Source organism: Azolla caroliniana, unplaced genomic scaffold, assembly GCF_043228905.1.
Source record: "Azolla caroliniana isolate FFs.n. ecotype wild unplaced genomic scaffold, voAzoCaro1.0.p SCAF_14, whole genome shotgun sequence".
Classification (NCBI taxonomy): Eukaryota; Viridiplantae; Streptophyta; class Polypodiopsida; order Salviniales; family Salviniaceae; genus Azolla; species Azolla caroliniana.
This window is the reverse complement of record NW_028230449.1, coordinates 11,351,977-11,373,809: the sequence shown is the minus strand read 5'-3', so window position 1 is coordinate 11,373,809 and position 21,833 is coordinate 11,351,977. Positions and strand designations below refer to the sequence as shown.

Sequence of the window (21,833 nt, the reverse complement as noted above, 5' to 3'; positions counted from 1 at the left end):
CAACAACAAAAGATCCCTAGTGGTGAGGTATTAATAAATATCTGGTTTGAGTTGGTCTCTTGGCTGCGGGGACGATACGACTCGATTAAGGGGAAATCTGATGCAGCTGAAAGATCTCGATCAAAGTTCTTGCTGAAATGGGGTAATTCTCCTATGGTCGGCAGATCATCATCAGGGCCTCAATGGCACTACCAAGCACCCCGATGGCTGTTTCCCCCAATAGTTTCCAACAACGTCTAGGTGCTGTAAATTTGTATAGTTATGGTACAAATAACTAGGTTATTGGAGTTGTTTGGATACGTTTATTGAAAATGAGGTGGGGACTATGTCCGCTTTGGTGGGAAGACCAAAGTGAGGGTTGTTGAGAGGAATTTTGAGAGTTCTATGATGTAATTTTGTTTGCTAACTAATGCGAAGCAGTATTTTTTTGGAAAAAAAATAAATTGAAGTTATGGTACAACAACTAATGTTTGATGGTACTACACATACATTAATAAGTAAGAAACTATTGGAACCAAAATTTACATTAAAACGTGACGCTTCAATGTATTATTATTGAGCAAACAATGTGTTGTGGAGAGGAACAAATACCAACTTTGCAATGTAACAAAAGATCAATGATGCATAGCAATATTTACAAAGTATCATATAGGGTTCACAAAGTTCATGAGTTTACTCCTATGATTTTGTCTTTTGTTTCTGTAGATATAACAAAACACCATAGGTTTCACATATGATGGTGGCAAATCTTTAGTTGATGTTAGAATAGGCCAAGGTATCTTACTAAATGAGATCTCATCAAGATGAGTGATTCGTTATTTCTCACAATATCATAGTAAATGAGATCCCACATGATAAACATTTATAGCCTCTACATAGATCAACAATTATTCCAAAATTATGATTACAATTTTTTGATACAAAGTATGATATATATCCTTCCTCAAAAAGGGTTCTGGATACTTAACATATAATATTTATCATTCCCACTTTATCCTGCTTAAGATATGATATTTATCATCCCAACTGCATCCTTGCACACAATTATTCCATCTTTCTCTACATCAACATTTAACCACACAATTTTCCCCACATTTAGAGTAAGGGGGAATCAATCAAAATATATGAAATGAAAGGAAACAAACCATTATGCAATAAAATGGATCCATCAAACTAAGACAAAAATCAAAGCATGATCCACATCATTTACTTTCCTTTTTTTCTGTATTCTTTCATTAGTTTCCTTCATATCAGTTGTAAAGTCACTCCAGCATTCTTGAAGCATAATTAATATATTAAAAAATCATCTGATGTTGTACCCAAATTCAACCAACTCATGTTGTACCCAAAACTAAGCTGGTTTAGGGTTTAGGGTTTAGGGTCACCCTATTTCATAGTCAACCAATAACATTACTATTTTCACATATTCATGGCATATAAGTATGAGAAATTATTGAATATGTCTATGAAGACAAAAGTGTACTTGCATGCTATTGTGAAATGCACATAGAGAGGATCCAAGCAAGTTTGTCTTGCTCCTTCCTGCTTAGTTTATAGTTGATACCGAGATACCCATTTGGGTTGGGTTGGCTAGCAACTAATGCACACATACATGCATGCTAAAAAGGTGGCACCAAGGCACAAAGGTACACCATAACATGAAGGCTTGCACTTGCTAAAAAGGTGGCACAAAGGTACACCACACTATTATAAAAATCATGGTGTATTGGTATGAGAGATTATTGAATGCATCTACGAAGGCAAAGGAGTATATGCATGTTATTATCGAATAGCTGAATTCCCCACATGCTTCTAAATGGGCAATATACCAACCATTTTTATGGTTAAAACTTACGTGCTTTTATGTTACTTCGAAAAGTTATGAGAAGTACCATAGAGAGTTGCCTTTACGAGAACTAAACACAACAATATTTTTCTATGTTTGTTTGGAGTTGAAGTTAAAGCAACCTGCAACATCTTCATAATAAGCTAGGTATAATACAATAGTCCTCGTGGAAGTAGACAAATAGCCCAAAATTGGAGATAAAAAATGTAAAGAGACCCGCAACATCTTCATACCAATCAACTTATCAAGAAAAAAGCCATTTGAACCCCTTAACCTTTGGTTTTTGAAATGAGTTGTGGGTAGGAAAAAGTAACACACATACACATTAAGGTTCAAGGAGACAAAAGTGGAGACTATGTTTAGAAAGTTATGAGTACTAAATGGAATCTGAAATTCAAAGTGGTGTGTTGAAATGCTACTAGTAACACATCAACAGTGTAGTGGAAGTAAAGTGAGTTGAAAAGATCTACTTGGTCAAGACATTCTCAAGGCTTTAATAGCCCTTCATCCTTACCCAAGGCTTGATGTCAAAGTTCACCTCATGCTTACAACAATGTTTTTTTATTAAAACCCTCTATATAGATATTTTTTTAAGCGTCTATAGAGAGGCCAACATCGACCCATGGAACCTAAGTACGAAAATTCGCTTGATGTGTGTGTCCTTTCTAAGAAGGGATACTCATACTTCGAAGCACCAAGTCTCAATGTGCGAATAAGGCCTACACATATGCGCTCAACCTTCGAAGTGTTCTATTTAGTGTGATACTTAAGTCATCACCCCCTCTTAATATATCGTCATAGCTTTCACAAATTGTACTATATGCAGAGCATGTAAAAATGAAGTGATATTATTTTGTACTAGCCCTTGCATACTTTACATGTCTTTATATTTGGTTGATTTTGATTCCATATTGTAACATCAATACCTAGGTTGTGTGATCAAGTGTGAAGGAGTGTTAAGGCTCTACTAGAGTTAAACTCATGTTAGTAATGAGGTAAAGTTGAATACGATCAATAGGACTTTTTGCATTATATAGAACCCAATATTTAAGATTGATGTTTGCAACATAATATTCTAATTTTGTCCTTTTAGCATATTCACGATTCTTCCTTAGTGGCTCCATTAATCTTTCCTCGATAACTACATATTTCATAACATTCCATCTTTTAAACTAGTTTTTGATGTTTGTTACCCAACCAAATGAGAGAATTTTGCTCTTGTGATTCTTTTGTAGTTTACGTCCAACTTTGCAACCAAGATGTGGTAATCTACTATTTGGCATATTCTTGTCTTTTTTTAATATATCTATATACTCTTAAAATCGAACTACTTAAAAATTTTGAAACTTCGATCAAACTTAACATAACCATGAAACCGTTTTAACAGAAACCATTTAAACCGATCCATGAGAAATAAAATACAAACCATTAAACCGTTAAAACCACGGTTTCGTGGTTCGGTTTTAGTTTGCAACTTGGGTCAAATTTCAATTTTTTATTTTATTTTTTATTTTTTAAATATTTTCATTATTTAAAATTTTAAAGATTTTTCCTAAAATGTTAGAATTAGGCTTAAAAATAAAAAGCTTGTTTAAAAATATATTTAAAAAACATCAAACCGTTTAAGCCGCAATTTTAAACGGTTAAAACTGAACTAAACCAAATTGTTCACCACCCAAACCAAACCGTTAAAGAAAACTTGAACCTAAACCTAACCGAACAAAAGCATTTAAACCATTAAGCTGTAGTTTCGCGGTTCAAGCCGATTCAAACTGAGTTGTTGTTGATTGTTATCTATAGCGCCAATAGCTTTATAGGTCGAATACCTGTTTCCAAAAGCATAACTTAATAGGAGGAGATGAATTTAACTCTCAATGGTCTCCTTATAAACATCTTCTCAATCTTCTCAATCTTCTCAATCTTATTCCATGCATGTAGAGAGATAGTTCCTCCCCACACTTTGAGTATCACTCTGGTTGTATAATAACTTTTCCAACCAGCTTTGAAGTCTAGACTCAAGCATACGTTCCATTTATTTGTAACATGCATTTATTTGTAACCAAAGGGTGTAAGTGATAATAAACATCCTTGTTGAACCCCCATGTTACTTAAAAAGTATTATGAGAAACCATTCTCAATTTAGTTGGCATTAAACTTGCTCATAACAACTTGATACTCTTAATTGCATGCCAATTTCCACTCTATTCCAAAGCTCACTTCATAGTATTGTATCAAATGCTTTCTTAAAATCAACAAAGCAACATTAGAGCAAATTTCCATAATTGCTCTTAATATAACCAAATGTTTGATCTAAAACCTACTTGCCCAAGTGCTCTTTGTTTTGAGTTTTAACCCATACAATTACCTTTTGCTCCAACAACAATTGAGCTCGTCATAATTGTATGATAATTTGATACTAAATTTTTGTTCTTTGCTTTAAATTTTGGCTTAATCCAATTCTCGAGTCAATTATTAGACAAACCTTGTTTAATAGCTTGATCTATGATAATCATGAGCCAACTCGAGTACTTAACATTATCCATTTCATAAGCTCACTTGTAATAAGAGTTACATCAGCTACTTTCCCGTTCATCATCTTCTTTCGTCAAGATCAATGCATGTATTACAACGTGTTTCAATGTTCTCATGCATAGGCGTCACTCTGTCATGCATATATAGGCTTTGTACATTTCTAGCATCTCTTCATTTGTAAATTCACCTTTGATATCAAAACACATCTGAAGAAAAGAAACTCTTTTCACCATTTCTTTATCATTTCAAAAAGTTTGCTAGAATTTAATATGATAAAGTCATACTACAAACTGAAATTCAATTTAATTAAACTTGATACTATTCCACAATAAATTCAAGTTGAATATCAAGACTTAATCAACTTCCTTTGTATATACAAGTTCGATAACATTGAAGTCAAGTTTTGCTCATTACAGAATTTAGAATTTGATAGCCATTAAAACTCCTTTCAACCAGTTTGAACAAATTAATCAAAAAGAAAAAAGAATTTCATGAATTATCTTCTGGATATATTAACTAAGAGAGTGAGCAAAGATTACCCCTTGGATGGATTGTAAGGTCAGTGGTTTCCATTTTTAACTATACTGATGTAAATGAATTATGTGAATATTATATCATAATGATTTATATTACACTCTAATGAAGGTGTTGAGCAAATCAAAATATTTTCGAGAGCCCAATCATATTAAATGAAGTGACAAATGTGTCTTATTCTGAGCTTTACCATGCCCTCCAGTACACAACCTTTCAGAACATTCAACAATCACATAGTTGGCCTAGTCATTGTTGACATGCCCCTTCCATGTGTAAGGGATCCTGACATACCGATACCTTCACCATCACCTGTAGAAATGTCAACATCACTACATAAGATTCAACACACTAGATGCATGTTACAAACATATATGTGAAAATAAACTAACCATTTTGTCCTTCTATAACCAGCGTCTCCTTCGCTACCTGACTTCCAGCAACTCCAATACATGTGAAAAGGGACTCATCATCTACTTTAAGAAGATTATACGCATTGTATACATCTTCAATAGTGGCAGCTTGATAAAGCTGGAGCAGATCTCTAACGCAGCTGATATCCTGTTATATAAAAGAAAAAGACTCTTAACTTCTGGAAGTGTGATGTTTGCAGATACTAGATTAGATTGGGTCATCTTCAGTTCTCCACAGCTGGTCAATTACTAATAATTACCAATGAGCATTGTAAATGTAAACTTAAATATTCCTCATCTTATTGTCCTCACCATAATGGTTATGGTTAGTATCAGAACCAACCCATTGGTTCCATGTAAAATAACATTTCAAAGTACAATCAGAACAAAATATTTGGTGAGTGGCAAGTGCTTAAAGAAGATCTTCAATCAACAAAGCCAATGGCCTCAATAACTGCTACAAAAAGGAACCAGGTTCCATCGCATCCATGACCCATGTTCTGGAGTCACTCTGAATATCCATGAAACTTCTATAGACAACTCTAATCGGTGCTATTATGCATACTCTATTTCACTGTCTCATAAACTATCCTTCTGCATTCACTGGCATAGCCTATCATTTTAAAACTATTATTGTGCATTTTGGATAGTTGAATCTGCTGCATTCCCTACCATTTTAAAACTATTATTGTACATTTGGGATACTTAAATCTGCTGCTTATAACCGGAAATAGAAATAATAATCAGAAAGTTTGAGTATCTTCTGTAGATAGAATTAGTGGAAGAAAGATACCTTTCTAAACACCTTCGTTGACTGCAAATGCGTTATCAAACCCAACCAATATATGTTATCTTTTGAATCAGATTCATGACGCATCATGAGTGTGCGTCTAGCCTGCACGAGTTCACAGCATAAAACAACATTCACAATTGACACCATCATTACACATCCTGTGCTAGGAACCTAGTTATACATACCCTATCAAGGTCCCGTTGAGTAATTGGAATATCACGCAAGTCCCGCAAAACTTTAAGAGATGCATCTACAGCCTTGGTCACCTAAATATCACATGAATCCAAAGGATGATATTAAATCTACAATTCATACCTTCTGAGGTAGATTTAAACAAACATGATAATAAATCTTAAACCAAACATTAAATGGGGAATGGTACCTTCTCTGGAGTAGATGTAACTGATATAACAAACCAACCCCCTTTGAGTCGGTCGAATAGGCTCATTTCAAATGAAACATCATAAGTTAGCCCTAGAGTATCCCGTACTGTCGTAAACAACCTGAAATGTACAGAGCTATAAATTAGACATGCACAGCAGTCTCCTCTTGTCATATGAACAAACCAAAAATTTACCTAGCATTGATTATTTCTGCCAGGAGTGTCAAAGCCACACAACTATATAAAGGATGGTGTTTATGCCGTAAACTGAAGACACCATTACCATCCATGACTACTTCGTCACCATCTGATGCCAATGCCAATGCCTGTTCTTCTGAATCGTTGAAGAGATACAAAAGGAATCGTTAATGAAGATTTTTAAACAGTTGTATGCCCTACCTATAGATGAAAAAAGATTCAGCAACTCATCCTCCCTTGCCCTAGGTTTTACTTGAATCAGTCTTTTCAGATGTGCTGCATTGAGAGGTTTCCCTTGCTTTTGACATTGACATTGGGTGAGAAACAGAGTTCACATTCGACTCTGAACTAACAGTGATCATTATGAATACATTATAAGTTGCATTGCTACCTCTATTTGAATCACAATGCCACCAGATATGAGTGTATTCAGCTCAAAGTAATAATAGAACGTACGGACCACGCCTACTGAAAATTAGCATTCATCTACATAGAGAAGAGTTCTATTCCATCACAAGAAAATATAAGAACAGTAGACACTAAATAAATGGCTTACCTGTAGTGCAGTTTGTATGCTCAATCCAACAGCCTAAATCTTGTCCATCAGCTGTCAAGCCCCATCTGTTAGGAGCTGCACCAGCTATGTATGCACAAGCTCTTTCATCTGTGTCTTTAATGAATACCTATAAAACAATTATTTTGCCAAAAGACTCATTGATTTGCTGATTTCAGTTATATGCAGCTAAATTCTTAGCTTAGAAAGAGATTTTACCTTCTGATGCCGCAATTCAGGTTTTGCAGGTGGCTGAATTGCTAATGGACGCTCTTTTAATTCTAGTTCTATGTTAGCTTTTGTCGGTGAAATTGTTCCTAGGTAGTCAATTATGCAATCTTCCACCTCCTCATCTGTAAAATCCCCCACAATACTGACCTGCAAAGATTTTGCACTGGTCATGATGCTACAAATCTTCCATGTTTTTACACATTCCCAAATGTGTTACTCATTCATGGGACATTTGCAGATATACCTCCATGTTTTCAGTGACAAGCTGTTGCAAAACAGCATCCTTAACAACTGAAAGAGAAAGAGTTTGAAGTGCATGGGGTGAGGGCTCAACAAAACGCTCTTCTCCACCCAGCATTGTACGCATGATGCAATTCGCTGTGGCACGCTCCAGACTTTTTGGCATTGCTCGATAGTACGTTAAATATAACTGCTTTGCACGATCACATGCATTCTCCAACCAAACATTGTTCTGTAACATAACGAGAGTTGAAGACCTACTAGAGTATTATGTGACCATGCATATACAAGAAAGTGATAAATACACACCTCCAGAATCATATGCAGTAATTGGAAAGTAGCACGCATACCATCATCGCGTAATGTGAAATGGAAATCCATACAAATGAACTCTTCATCAGCCTCAAGCATGCAATTGATTAAACGACTTACACAAAACACCTCCACCTATATTAATAATAAGAGTGTTAGATCAAAGGTTTTCAGTTCCTATAAGTGGACACTCTCAGTAATCAGATATATGCCTGCTCCCGTTCAAATGTACCGACAGTGCCACCTTCACTAAGAGTGCGCATGCCAACAGCAACTGCCCCACTAGCTTCAACAGTTTCCCGTGCTCTTCCACCAGGTACTACAAGCCTCATGACACCTCCTTTTGCTTCATTCACAGATTTCTGCAAAATAACAATTGATACCAACAATCAACAGCTATCCTGTTTGTCATATTTCTTTCAGATCCAATGTTCAATCACTGACAGCTACAGTCATTATATATACACAGATAACCATCATGGAATACCATAACAGCATGGTCATACAATATGGTAAGTTCTGTTACTTTGTCTCCCAGTTACCATAAAATAATACTACAGTGGCTACATGCTTGTGAACAACTTCAGTTTCCATTCCTTCCAGTCATGAACCAGAAAATTCAATATATTTCTTAGTGTTGCGATGCTTCATTAATCTGAAATCTGACCATACTTCTAATTCTCAAGTGTATCATTCACTGGACAAGATAAAAAGCTGATCAATATGAATACATAGCCATGATTGAACAGCTATGCAAAAATCCTATCCTCAAATAAGAAGTACCTTGTAATTGACACGAATGCCATTTGAAAGTCTACGTTGGGTGATCCCTGTGGCCTCATCATATTCTTTAACATTTTTATTACTTTCTGTAACACCAACAAAATAAGGTTTGCGCAGTGACTTGAGCTTCTCAACTGTGGACTCAGAAATCAACTCCTTCGGAACTTCCAACTACACAACCAAGTTACCAAACCAAGTTATTGACAATAAAATTGGATATCTGGATTAATTAAAATATAATTTTGAGGAGGTACTGAACCTCTGCTTCTGGAGATAAGGGTCCATCTAGACTTTCAGTTAGCACACCTATAATCTCATCACCAGTCAAAGAGAACTCTATGACTCCACCTGTATCTTGATGAATAGTTTTTGGAATACATGCTACTATAGCAGCTGGTGATGAAGCATACGGTTTGCCAAAATCACCAATATATTCAAGAAGAGATGCACCTATGGCATTTACCTGCAAGAAACTCTTTTATTGCAATGAGTATTGTATTACAAAACGAAAAATATACAATAGTTATAAAGGTCACACAATCGCTCTACAATTCTCTTCCTCCCTCTCTCAGATGCACAGCTCTTCACATTAGAGGTGGCGATTGCATCAGAAGATCTGGAACAACATCATGCATCCCTGAGCACTCACGTTGTCCCATACCCTTATGCATCTCGATATCCAGGATTAGTATCCCATGTTGGAGATCTTTGTAAGGCAGAAATTTCAGTCCATCTAGGCTTAAAATCTGTAAGTGCATAGCTAATAAATTTCTCTGGTACCTTATACAGTTTTCCTATTTTAAGTTTCTCTGGTACTTTAAATTTATTTTGGTCAAAGATACATAACAATTTAAGATGTAATCTTCTATTCAGTATCATAGGCTATTTTCGGCAAATTCCTTTCTTTATTTCTACTGAGCTCATACCTTGCAACAAATTGTAAATATAATGTTGAATCCATCAACACTTCCTAATGGAAGCAGCACTACATCAGATAGACTTACATCTTCCAAAGTGACTGTTTGTGCCACAGCCAACAAACTTTCATGCCCCTGAAGTTGATTCATAACTGTGTGACCAAGAGCGTCACTTTCCATTATGAATTCCAAATTATCAACTGAGGCAACACTATCAACCATGGCTGCAAGATGTTCACTGTCTTTCAATAAAGCTGCCAAATACCTAGTCAGCTCACCATTTGTAACACCAAACTCTTTCAAACGCCGAACCTGCACTAAATAAAATAAAATAAATGAAGGATCTTGCTTAAACATACAAACTGACAACAGAAAAATTAGTTATCAGTAGTCACCTCCTGAACAGATACATTTACGGCTCCCTTCCAGTCCTTTGCTTGTGCAGTTATAGTGAGTGTACTTACAGAACATCCCTCCCTACCAGAATCGCTGTGATCAAGCTCAATCCCTATAAACGGAGGATTTGCACTCTGTCACCACCATTTCCTCAGTGTAAGGAAAGCTTCATTACATGTTGGCCTACTGAATTGAAGTGTTTTACAGATCCACACAGTGAACACTAAAGATGTGACATGAAATAGACATACCAACCACAGTATATTACTCAAACAGTTCAACTTATCTGTATCTGTGGTTATCATGTGGTTTATGACATAAGCATGTTTTTTTTAAGTTACAAATATCATGCCTAAAACAATTGAGTTATTCTCTGAGAGATGAGCACATGATATGGGGTTAAGAAGATCATTCTTTGATCAAGAATATACTGGAATATTGGAGAAAAAGAAACATAAGGGACTGAACAGCTTGGGTATCAGTAGCAGTGGCAGCAGAAAAATAATATAGTAGAGATGAAGTAGAAACAGCAATAGAAATATTAGAATACACTTCAGTTGAGAGGCCAGAAGATATTCTTAAATGAGGACACAGAAAATGCATTGATAAATCTCAAAGAAAAAGTTAAAGCGAGCCAAAAATACCAATAAAACCAGGGATCAGAACATTTTCATTTTAAAAAGGAAATATCTGTAAGTATTATTGGAGAGAAAATACAAAAGTTCCTGAGCATCCATTGCCATTACAAAATATATTTGCTATAGGTTGTCGAAACACTAGCATCCCAAAAACCGTGCAAAAACTATGAAAAAATGGTGTACATAGACCATGAAAAACCAGTTACATGTGAAACAAATGGTGTACATAGACCATGAAATACAATAGCTCCTGAGCATCCATTGCCATTACAAAATGTCTTTGCAATAGGTTGTTGAAACACTTGCATCCCATTAATACAATTTCCAAAAATAGTCTATTTGAGAGAAAACACACTTAGTTAAAGATGAAGGCAACTGTCAGAACTGGAAAACCCCGAAAAGAGACTTCAATTAAATAGAAATGGCATTGGGAATAGCCAATAAGAAAGTAAGCTCAGTGAAACATACTTTGTAGCGATTGTTGATCCGAAACTGCAATGCTGACAATACAATCCTCCTCATAAGCACATCCCGCAAATCAGAATATGTAACAACTCTTTGTACAGGTTGCTGCTCCAAATAGTAAGGAGGTATATTAAGAGCTAAATACATTTATTGTAATTTTGTTTATCTAATAATATTTCTAATTTAGAAAATATGCTCCATAAGGTACTGGACTAACTCTGAAAATGAGCAAATCTAGAAAGAAAAAGATACATAAAATATGCCCCACTTCACAACCTATGTATTGCATACTCCATGCCATGCCTATGCAATGCAGCTTCATGCCTATGACCGTGGCTATAGGCTGCTCCCATAAGGATTATATAATGCCAATGTTTTTATCATTTTTGCATTTTGGTGTCCATTCCCATTATCTACTTCTGCCCCCAAAACCCAAGATTATCTTTCCTGGAAAATGAGTGACCGTTCCTCTTTGGACAAAAGTTGATATCAATATTATAAGACAGAGACATACAAGAGTGTACACCTCTCTCCCAGTCATATCGTAACCCTCTGTCCCAAACCCCTACAACTGGTACTTGAATGTGTCTCCAGCTTTTGGATTTGTAGCTCTTTTTTCTTTACCCTTTATTTCATTCAGATTATGGTTCTAATTTTGGTCTCACGGGTCATTTAAGTGAACCTTACTGTGGTATTTCATTTCCCTCCCTCCCTCTCATTGCAGCATTGCAGTACTTACCTTGCAAAACAAACTTAAAGAGAAATTTTGTAGCAGCTCATGCTGAAATATATATGGTTTTACAGCAGTTACAGGCTGTGGTGATGACCATTCATGCTTTACAGGAGGTCGAACTGCATGCCTTTCCTTTTTTACTAGAGGTGGCACTGGAGCCATGGCTGGTGGATCAACAATACCCGCCCCAATCAAAAAGCTCTGGAACTTTGGCATTTGGAGATGAGCAGCGGGCCCCGTTGCAGGAGACTTCTCAACAGGAGGATAATATCCAGCAGGGACTCGGCCAAAGACTGCCTGCAGAAAATTATAATCGTCTATGTTTTCACCCTGATACAGCATGAATCTTTAAGCTCAACTTACTAAAACATGATTATCTCACATTAATGTGTTATCAAAATTACAAAATCAGAGACTACCATCAGAAATATATACTAGAGCAGAGTATGTTTCTTCATTAGATATTTGAAACACAAAGCAAAAAAAGGCAATAAGAGAACTAAATTCTGTATATATAGCAACAAAAAATTTATTTAAATGTGGTAAATAAAAAACTAAGAAACTTGATTTAACAAGCTTGGTGGGTCCAAAAACGAAGTAGTATGCAAATTTGATCCTAGACAAGTGGATTACAAACATACTTCAATTTGCTCAATTGCCTTGTCGACACTATCGATATCTCCCACAATATATAGAGTGGCATTTGCAGGGAAGTACCAGCGTTCATGAAATGCCTTAATCATGTCCACGTCCCATTTCTTTATCTGGTCCTCCAGACCAATAGGGAATCTGTAGCCCAATAAATTTTCTGAATGGAGTTGCTGCAAAAGCTGTGAATATTAAGAGCACAAATAATCAGAAGTCACATTCACACATTTCACATTGAAAAGAAATTCTAGCTTCTTTATTGATATACCACTTATAGTTGATAGCAAATATAAATAAAAAGAGACATTTCCAGAGCAAAATTATATAATTGTAATCATATATTTAAGCATTATAGAATCATCTATTTGAATTGTTCAATAAAAAATGAAATCATATGTAAAGTACTTTATAGAATTTATTCGTCACAAAAGGAAGTGTACTCAACAAGCAAACTAAGACATTCCTCATGCAAAAACATTAGACCCAAGTCTCTTCATTAAACATTGAAATAAATAGATGCAACTTTATGCTGTACAACAAATCTGCCCACAACAGAAGATACCACAGGATACAAGTAAAAGAGAACGGAATCCTCACGTTACATTTGGAATCAGCTACATGGTAAGTTTCTTCAAGGTGATAAAAAATGATTTAGATGCTTTCCATTGATGATATCATTAACAGCGAATATATCAATTTTTCACTTAAAAAAAAGCAAAATCCCGTCATGTAAACTTATCTTGCCAAAACGTTTGCATAAAATTCCAAACTATCCAATTTCCGCAAAAAAATTTTGACTTCATTCTGAATGCTCGTGATTAAAAAATAATGACGCAAAATTCTTCAAAGATAGTAAGGAAATGGAAAATTTCTACGAAGTTCATAACAATCGTATTCTCCAGGATAACGAATTCTCAACTAGGAATCTTCTAGAAATTTAGGAATCATGCCCACAAAATAAGTGGATAACCAATCACACTAACTCTACTCGGTATCCACACAAAGAATAGTGCCTTAAGTTTTAGACCATTCATGGCCGATTAGTTTTTCTTAACAAGGTATTAAATCAGGCCTGCTGCATTATGATAATCCACTGATTTGAAAGAGCATCTGATTAGCTTCAAATTTCAATTAGTGGTAAAGAATGTATACTTATGTAAACGCATTCAAAATTAAAATACCATTGTGAATAATAAGTGATAAAATGTTAACACAAATATTTACCTGGCAGTCAACTCTGTATTCAATAGTGTTCATCATTTGCAATTCTGAAAGAATAGCTCGCCTCTCCTTCTCAACTCTTGACTCCACAATCTTGGGCATGAATGCAATCTAAAGTAAAATATATCTACAACTTAATAAATTCACGGTCCACAACCAACTATTTGCATGTTGTCCCTGTCCTAGATTTGAATATTATTTTGTAACCTTAACATAAAGCATACCTCATGCAATGTGTCTAATACTCGTGGTAGCATAGGTTCATTAGTTCCCTATAGACAAGGATAGTATCAAATGGATGAGAAAAACAAGGCATTTCTGTCAAATCTTACAATGAAGAAATAAGATGAAGTGTAAATTTACCGGAACAAGCACAGGAGCATGCACATGAAACACTGTATGATGAAAGTCTGTATAAGCATTGGATCGAGCACCATTTGAAAGAAGTTGTTCACGCTTTTTACTTCCCAGAAATGTAACATGTTCAATCATGTGTGCTATGCCTTGCTCATTCTCTGCTTCATCTACTGAACCCACATGCATCTCCAAGTGTGCTTCAAACCTATATAAATAGTGATACAGAAAACTCGCTTACATGACTAATAACATGTAAAAATCATTGCAGATTTTATCATGCAATAAAAAGATACAGTTTATAAGCGTATTGGTCATAAACAATCTGACCAATGCCTATTATCAAAGAAATAGTATATGTTTTCTCTTAAGCTCAAAAAGGCTAAAACCTTTGGTTGATCCTTGTTATCTTACAGGAATAAAATGTAAAAGAAGAGAAAATGTGATAAAATGAACATTTTCTAGAGTTTTGAGCTTCTAATTAAGTTGCATTATCAGTAATAAAGCATGACAGATGAAGAGGTGGTGGAAAATATTGCTGCAGAGACATATTTCCTTAATTCGGTCTAAATTTGTGGGATTTGATCTCTAACCTGCAGATTTTAACCAATAAGAGGTCCATGTGCATTATGCTTATTTACATGCATTGATATTTTGCTTTTTTTCACCTCCGCAAGTAGCTCATGAGTTTTTTAGTGTCCATAATTTTTATATCATAACATAATAAGAAGTTATTGCAGGATATGAGTTTTTTGAACAATTAGATAACATATATGGATTTACCATTTAGAGAGTCCCTTAAAATGATCTTATCATCAGTGCAATGTGGACAAATCTTCAATACTAACCTAGTATATGGATAATTTACCTATGACTGATGCACTTTTGAGCTTTCCTTTCTGTTTGACGTTTTTTAGTTAAAGATACATAGCTAGACTGGGGCATCCATAGCTTGAGTTGTGTATTTTCAAGTGAACTAATGATGAAGATTCATAGAAGATCTCAAAATGTCACTGTTAACCAATGTGTGACAGTTAAAACCTTAGGTAGAATCCCAATCTCACATGAGCAGAATTACATTTAATGTAAAGGCCTCAACTTAAGAACATTTAATGGCATCACCAGTCAAGCATGGATACTACAACAAAACTATAAGCCCAACATATTTCAACGAATCAAGAAACCTGTAGGAAGCTTCATCTTGGATATGTAACACCTTGAAAGGGAAATGATAATACATTTATTAACTGTGGCACTCCGGAGAAGGAATAAAATAATGTTATTTTCCATGTGGTCTGTATAATGTCACATGTAGCATATCATGTGTGAATATATGAAGGAGAAACATTAAGTTGTAAATTACTAATAGCTCATAAATAAATGTTCCTTCATATTTCAAAGTTAGTGAGCTCTACAGTTTAAGTACGAATACATTTACCTTCAAAATTCAGAGTCAATCAGCTGAAATTTACTTAGTTAAAGATAGAATAAAGTTAGACAGCTAATTCAAGTTTTTCTAGGTTTTTAATGATGTCTAAAGTCTGTACATAGGAACAAAAACAACATATAAGGTATAAACATTTAAAGTAATATTCTAATGGCATCAAACCAGACTATCAACATGTACATTCCAACGAACACTTTACTGCAGTAGAATGCAGATTCCGAATAGCTCATCAATTTTAGAAACTTATTCTTTGTAACTCTTTATTAATCAATAACGTAGCTCCAACAAACCTGTTTAATGGAACCTTGTTGGGAAGAACAACAAACCGAAGCCCATTTTTAAGTTGGCCTCTATGGATTTTGGGATGTGATGGTAATCTTGATAATAGTATGTTCTCCATGTCATCCTTGCCAATAAGTTTCTGCATATTACTCGTGTCCATATTCTCTAGAGATTCTCCTGGTAAAGCAATAGAACTAGCAGCTGCATGGGGCTGATTGCTACCAGCTGATGCCACAGTTCTCATTGGTTTGGATTTCGTCTGTTGAAATGTGAGTTTCAACATCAAAACCTTAATAATGAATGGATTGCATTCAAAACAGCAGTTAAAAAGTGAAGCAAGAAGAAAATTAATTCTAATCTTGAAAAAAAATGACTCTGAAATCACAAGTCCTCATATACAGGATTTTCCAGTAAAATTTCAAATTTCCATTAATGATTGATAATTTTGTGCTGTTTTATTTCATGTTTTCACTAACATCATACACTATTACTTATCCAAAAATCATGTTATACAACCTTTTTCTATAGATACACAAAATCACCTGACATATGTGCCATGGACAGGAACGAATAGAGCTCCTTAATGTTGTATTTCCTCTCCAAAAGCTTGTTTCAGGACTATCTTTAAAGTGTTTGTATAGAATTAAGCTTTGTTGACCAGCAACCACCTTATGTTTACATCTGTCTTTCTGTCCCACTGAGCCATCCAATCTTCCATCTTTCCAATGATTCACAGACTTTCTAACCAGGGATGAATCAACTTTACAGTGCATTCTGAACAAATTATATAAGAAGTGTCATTAGATATATAAGTGAAGATCACATACGAAGGGCAATAGCTAATACAATCGGCAGATTCATTTGCAATAATAAATATTAAGGCATTCAAAGTCTTCCTAGAGATATTTGGAATCTTTAATATCCATAGTGGATGTATCTGCTCCACCAGGTAATTTTCATATGTCTTGGCCTTGCACATAAATCTGTTTGATCTTTTCCTTCTCCTTTCAAGATAGTTTTTTTAATTATTTAGATCTCTAAAGATAGGGACTATTATGTGGCAACAAGTGACGATTTACCTTCTTCGTTTATAGGTCTGCAATTACTCTTGCATCCCAATAACTCGTAGGTGTCAAGTTTGTACACATCTATCCATTTAAATATAAAGTAGTTGATAGTCTTACATGTTAATTTAATCATGAATGAATGATTTCAATGAATTTTGACTTGAATTGCTTTTCCTTCAGTACTTTTTTTTCCATTGATTGTAAGAGATAAATATGATGTGTCTTCATGTATATGTACCTATTTGCAACTTTAGAAGATATTTAACCATTTGGTCATAATTTATTAAGCAACATGATCTGTGATCAAATTCAACAGGGAGTGCATAATACAAAATAGTTTCTTGTAGGACAAGTATTTCTCACCAATGTGCATCCATATTTCTTTTCTTTTCTCCTTGATACTGAGCTTTCAGGTTATTTTATAATAACATTAACCTTCAACACTCTGCTGCTTCTCTTAATAATCCTATAATTTGGGCATTTGCGAGATGCATAGAAATATTACTATTTCTTGAAATCAAGTTAGAAAAGGTTGAATTTCTATGGATATAGTGTCTAGCACAGAAGAAAATAGTGCCCAAGAGTGTATAGAGAACGAGCAAAGGGGACATTGATATAAAGAGCAAAAGGTAGCTTCAAGAAGCGGTGATTCTCTTGTTCATGTTGAAGTGTGCAAATTATCCTTGATGTTCATAGATAGTTTCTAGGTAAGTTTGTTTCGTCTCTAGGTTTTTTAGAGAAGTTCCGCTCTCATCTTTGTTTTAATAGATAACCATTGGGTTTCATGTCTAGCTTCTTGTGCACTGATGCAGTGACAAGTTCGTTTGGTTTGAATTTTTCATAGATAAGATCTTTACCTAGGGCGGACAATCCCATTCTGCATGTTAAGAGTGTGTGAATAATACTTGATATTCATACATAATGGTAGCATGTCTACGTTCTTTAAAGAAAGTGTTTATTTGCTCTTTCACCTCTGTATTCGAACATAATGCCTAGGCCACATGGTTAGTGCAAGTCTAGCATCTTTCAAGCATGTGCTCTCGCTCTTTGAGTTCCAGTTTTATGCAAAGAGTGTGTGAAATATCCTAGATGTCCACAAAAGACAGTTGATTTCCTGCATACTGCCCTTCTTTGAGCTTCCTTTCATTGGCATTCATATAGTTGGGGTTAAGAGTACGTGAATTTAGCACCAAAACATCTTTATTTTCACTATCATCATCAGAGTTTCAATATACCCGCATGACAGCTCAAATTTGGACAGCAAAAAAGTCAAGGAGAAAGGAAAGAATAGCTTCAGTTGGAAAAAGTAATTTAGAAGGATTGTCGATTATTTGATTATCAATCTCTCCATCTATACACGAGTATACTAACCGACGATTGGATTTCCTGCATCGATCCTTCTCTGTGCTGAAGCGAGCTGATCCAGAAGGGAAATGGAAACTGACTACAGAAGAGGGGGAGGGCGCGTGTTCGTCTTTTGCTCTGCTGCTGCTGAGTGAGGAGAGAGGACCACAGAAGGAGGCAAGCTTCGCCATAGCTGCTGCTGCTGCAGGCACAGACAGACACAGAGAGAGAGAGAGAGAGAGAGAGAGAGAGAGAGAGAGGCTATTAGGGTTGGGCAAAGATAAATGTTTTGACCGTGTCGTGACACGTGGCCAGCTCTTCCTCCGCTCCCATTGGACGGCCAACCCATCTATGCTTACGTGGCACAATCTCATTGGTCATCACACCCATGGTCTCTCGGTACAGGCGCGGAAAACCCGCGATTGCTCGTGCGGTGGCTCAAACTCATTGGTGGGCCGTGAAAACAATGGCGCGCCCCAACAGAGCTTCTTTCTTTCTTTCTTTCTTTCTTTCTTGCCCATGATGTGTTCGTCGGCCCTGAGCAACCAAACCCTGATAGTAATAAGCAAGAGAAAAATGCCTGCCTTTTGGCATCGATAGAAAGCCGCGATATCAATGTACACATGTTGCCACTCCAATGTCTTCCACAAAGAGATTGATCCTCGAGCTGCATGGTCATGAATCCATGCGGATATGTCATGTAATCGTTCGGTTGCCAGAAAAATGCAGGGTAAAGAGCACGGAAATGAACGGGATTGTTGAGACTGAAGCCAATGTTGACGTTTACAATAAACATGTGGTATGGCCAAGAAAACGAGCTTTAGTTCATGGATAAAAGCCAATGTTGATGGTCATGAAAAGCGTGGAAGGTATGTGTTACGTTCACGTACATAATTATACAACGATCAAGGGTGCAATTAAATGTGTTATATTCCCATTACCTAGGTGGACCATTACCCACCATTCTATCTTTTGTGGTCTAGATGTTATAATCTAGACAAAGACTTGTGATTAAATCAATATAAATGAGGATAATGTGAACTATTTAGTATTCTTTCTTCTTCGTGGTCTAAGCATGAAATCTCCCTAGTTGATGGCAAGTGTTTAGCTCTTTCTTCTATGGTGAATATAAGGCATTTGCATGTTAAAATAACACATGTACTTTAGAAATCAGGGAGTCAAATAGACCTTCCTTGTGTTATCTTGCTTTCATTACTTTAGTTGTGTTAATGCACCATTGATTAACAAATATCCCTACAGGATTATTATATCACATTAGACAAAGGTTAACACGTAATCATAACATGTGGGATATGTAACCCTAGTTAGACTAATCAATAGATGGCTTGCACATTTGTATGGAATGCGCTTTTTTTACCATGATCTATTGAGAAGCATTTTTCGTCCCACCCCTTTTGTGTCTTAAAGAAAAACTTCCAAATTTAAGATTTTATTGCTTATCCATGTTGGGACCATGACAATCTAAAAAACTAATTAGAGGGATAGAGATGTGCACATATAACCAATAAAAAACATTGCAATTTCTTCTTTCCTTGTGTGAAAAGTAGGAATCGGCAACGGCTCAGCTGAAGCCTAAATCGGTTTAGACCAATTTGGCGATTTAGCGGCTCGGTGTGGTTCAGCTTAGGCTTGAGCTTGGTTTAACGGTTTGAGCTCGACTCGATTCGGCTTGAGCCATGCCAAACCAACTCAAACCAATTAAGCTGATTATTAAATTTAGGTCATTCATGCATGTTAAAAAGTTAAAACAATTAAAAATTTTAAGTTACACTACAGTTAGAACTTAGAAGGTTGAAGCAGAGAGTCGTTTGTTCACTGCCTTTAGTGTTTAGTCACAAACATTAGAGAGAGAGAGAGGGGCTCAAGAGGGAGATTGCACGCGACGAGCAAGGACCTCATGCAACCTGCAACCTACACCAGTGCGCAGTGCACGCCTTCAGGCTTCAACCTAAAGCCTTCTACAGTCTACCAAGTACCGGCGGACCGCAACATACCTATTACCGAATCAGAATTTACATAATTGTGCTTGCATATATATAGTTTTTAAGGCACTGATATATATGCATTTGATGTGGCCAAATGCTTCTTTTGTCATCAAACCAAGATGTCATTTATGTTGTTGAAATTGCTAACATACTTGATGTTGACTCTTGAGGCTTTTGTTGTGCACGAATCAGAATTTACATAATTGTGCTTGCATATATATAGTTTTTAAGGCACTGATATATATGCATTTGATGTGGCCAAATGCTTCTTTTGTCATCAAACCAAGATGTCATTTATGTTGTTGAATGTTTTGTCGTTTATGTTGTTGTGTGTAACTGAACCATGGATTGAGTTTGAGGATTATTAATTAATTTGAATTGTTTTTTAGGATTAGTAATTGAACCATGGATTGAGTTTGACGAATTGCTTGTGGGCGATCAATACACATCCATAAATACATTCATGTTGATAGTATATATGAGAGAGTGGAGAATAAAAAATATTTTCCATCATCCACCAGAATGTGTATTTTAACGTATGGCCCATGCCAGGCCCATATGAACATATCATCTTGTACTCATTCCTGGAACGGGGATTATACTATCCTCAATGATCACATACTTCATAGAATGACCTGAAAGCTCCAATGAATCGTCAAGTCCCTATATTTGAATCCATTTCACAATCTCAAGCACCCAAATTCATTTATTGTTCAAAATTTTTTTGTCTTGTTTTTATTGATTATTCTATGTTTTTAAATTTATGTATAGGTACATACATAAACATGGAAAATAGTCAAGCGACAACTCTTTTATCTTCACCCACAGACGCAACATCAGTATCCGTCCTTACGATCAAATCAAGAGCAAGAAAAACAAGCTCATGGTCACCATCAAGGAGGGAGATGCATCTAAACGTCGGTGTGCTTATTGTCACTTGTTATGGTCAAACTCTACATCTACAAGTTCTATTGCCAAGCATTTATTAGATAAGCATAATATTAATAGCACATCACAACCTCAAGCTTCTCGCAGTATTCTTGTCCAAACTCAAATAGATGCATCTACATCTACATTAGTTGTATCTCATCCTCAAGAGAAGAAAATTGATAGTACAATTGTTAGATATATAGTTTCACCAATGTTACCTCATGCACATATTGAGTCTTCTAGTTTTAAAAGATTAATGCATGATGTCTTGCCCAATTATCAACTTAAATCAGCTCGTACACTTAAACGATTAGTGTTACGAATGTATGTTGTTCTTCATCATTTAGTTCTTAGTTATTTGTCCTCACAAAGTTTTCAATATGCTATATAACTTATGATGGGTGGACAAATAATAGTTTGAAAGGATTTTATCCCGTGACATTACATTGGGTCTCTTTGGAGTCTAGTAAGCCGACTAGTGTGCTCTTAGACTTTCTAGATGTCTTTTCGGGAGATGGGGTAGGAAAACGTGTCGAAAAAGCTTTATTCTCGCATCTAAAGTCATTTAGTA

The 21,833-nt window shown here is 35.6% G+C and overlaps 1 protein-coding gene across 1 annotated transcript; it reads right to left on the bottom strand.

Annotated features, from left to right (window-relative positions):
* Positions 1 to 4,844: 4,844 nt before the first annotated feature.
* LOC147855452 (Insulinase (Peptidase family M16) family protein) lies at positions 4,845 to 18,548 on the bottom strand. Its single transcript, XM_087330531.1, has 24 exons — positions 18,354 to 18,548; positions 16,458 to 16,689; positions 15,924 to 16,174; positions 14,196 to 14,394; positions 14,057 to 14,104; positions 13,836 to 13,943; positions 12,605 to 12,793; positions 11,970 to 12,260; positions 11,234 to 11,335; positions 10,127 to 10,261; positions 9,819 to 10,043; positions 9,074 to 9,277; positions 8,815 to 8,985; positions 8,244 to 8,393; positions 8,029 to 8,166; positions 7,724 to 7,951; positions 7,468 to 7,626; positions 7,252 to 7,378; positions 6,693 to 6,831; positions 6,498 to 6,618; positions 6,301 to 6,381; positions 6,116 to 6,217; positions 5,302 to 5,470; positions 4,845 to 5,221 (listed from the first exon to the last, which is right to left on the bottom strand). The coding sequence occupies exons 1-24, from the start codon at positions 18,515 to 18,517 to the stop codon at positions 5,142 to 5,144; spliced, it is 3,813 nt and encodes a 1,270-aa protein (XP_087186657.1). The 5' UTR covers positions 18,518 to 18,548; the 3' UTR covers positions 4,845 to 5,141.
* Between the last annotated feature and the right edge of the window lie 3,285 nt (positions 18,549 to 21,833).

What these genes read in the sequence shown, in the direction of transcription:
- LOC147855452 (XM_087330531.1), bottom strand. Translation starts at nt 18,517, where the DNA reads ATGGCGAAGCTTGCCTCCTTCTGTGGTCCTCTCTCCTCACTCAGCAGC. An exon ending in CTTTAAGTTTGTTTTGCAAG is followed by an intron (nt 11,336 to 11,969) that starts GTAAGTACTGCA and finishes TATTTGGAGCAG; the next exon opens with CAACCTGTACAAAGAGTTGT. An exon ending in TTGTCACTGAAAACATGGAG is followed by an intron (nt 7,627 to 7,723) that starts GTATATCTGCAA and finishes AAATCTTTGCAG; the next exon opens with GTCAGTATTGTGGGGGATTT.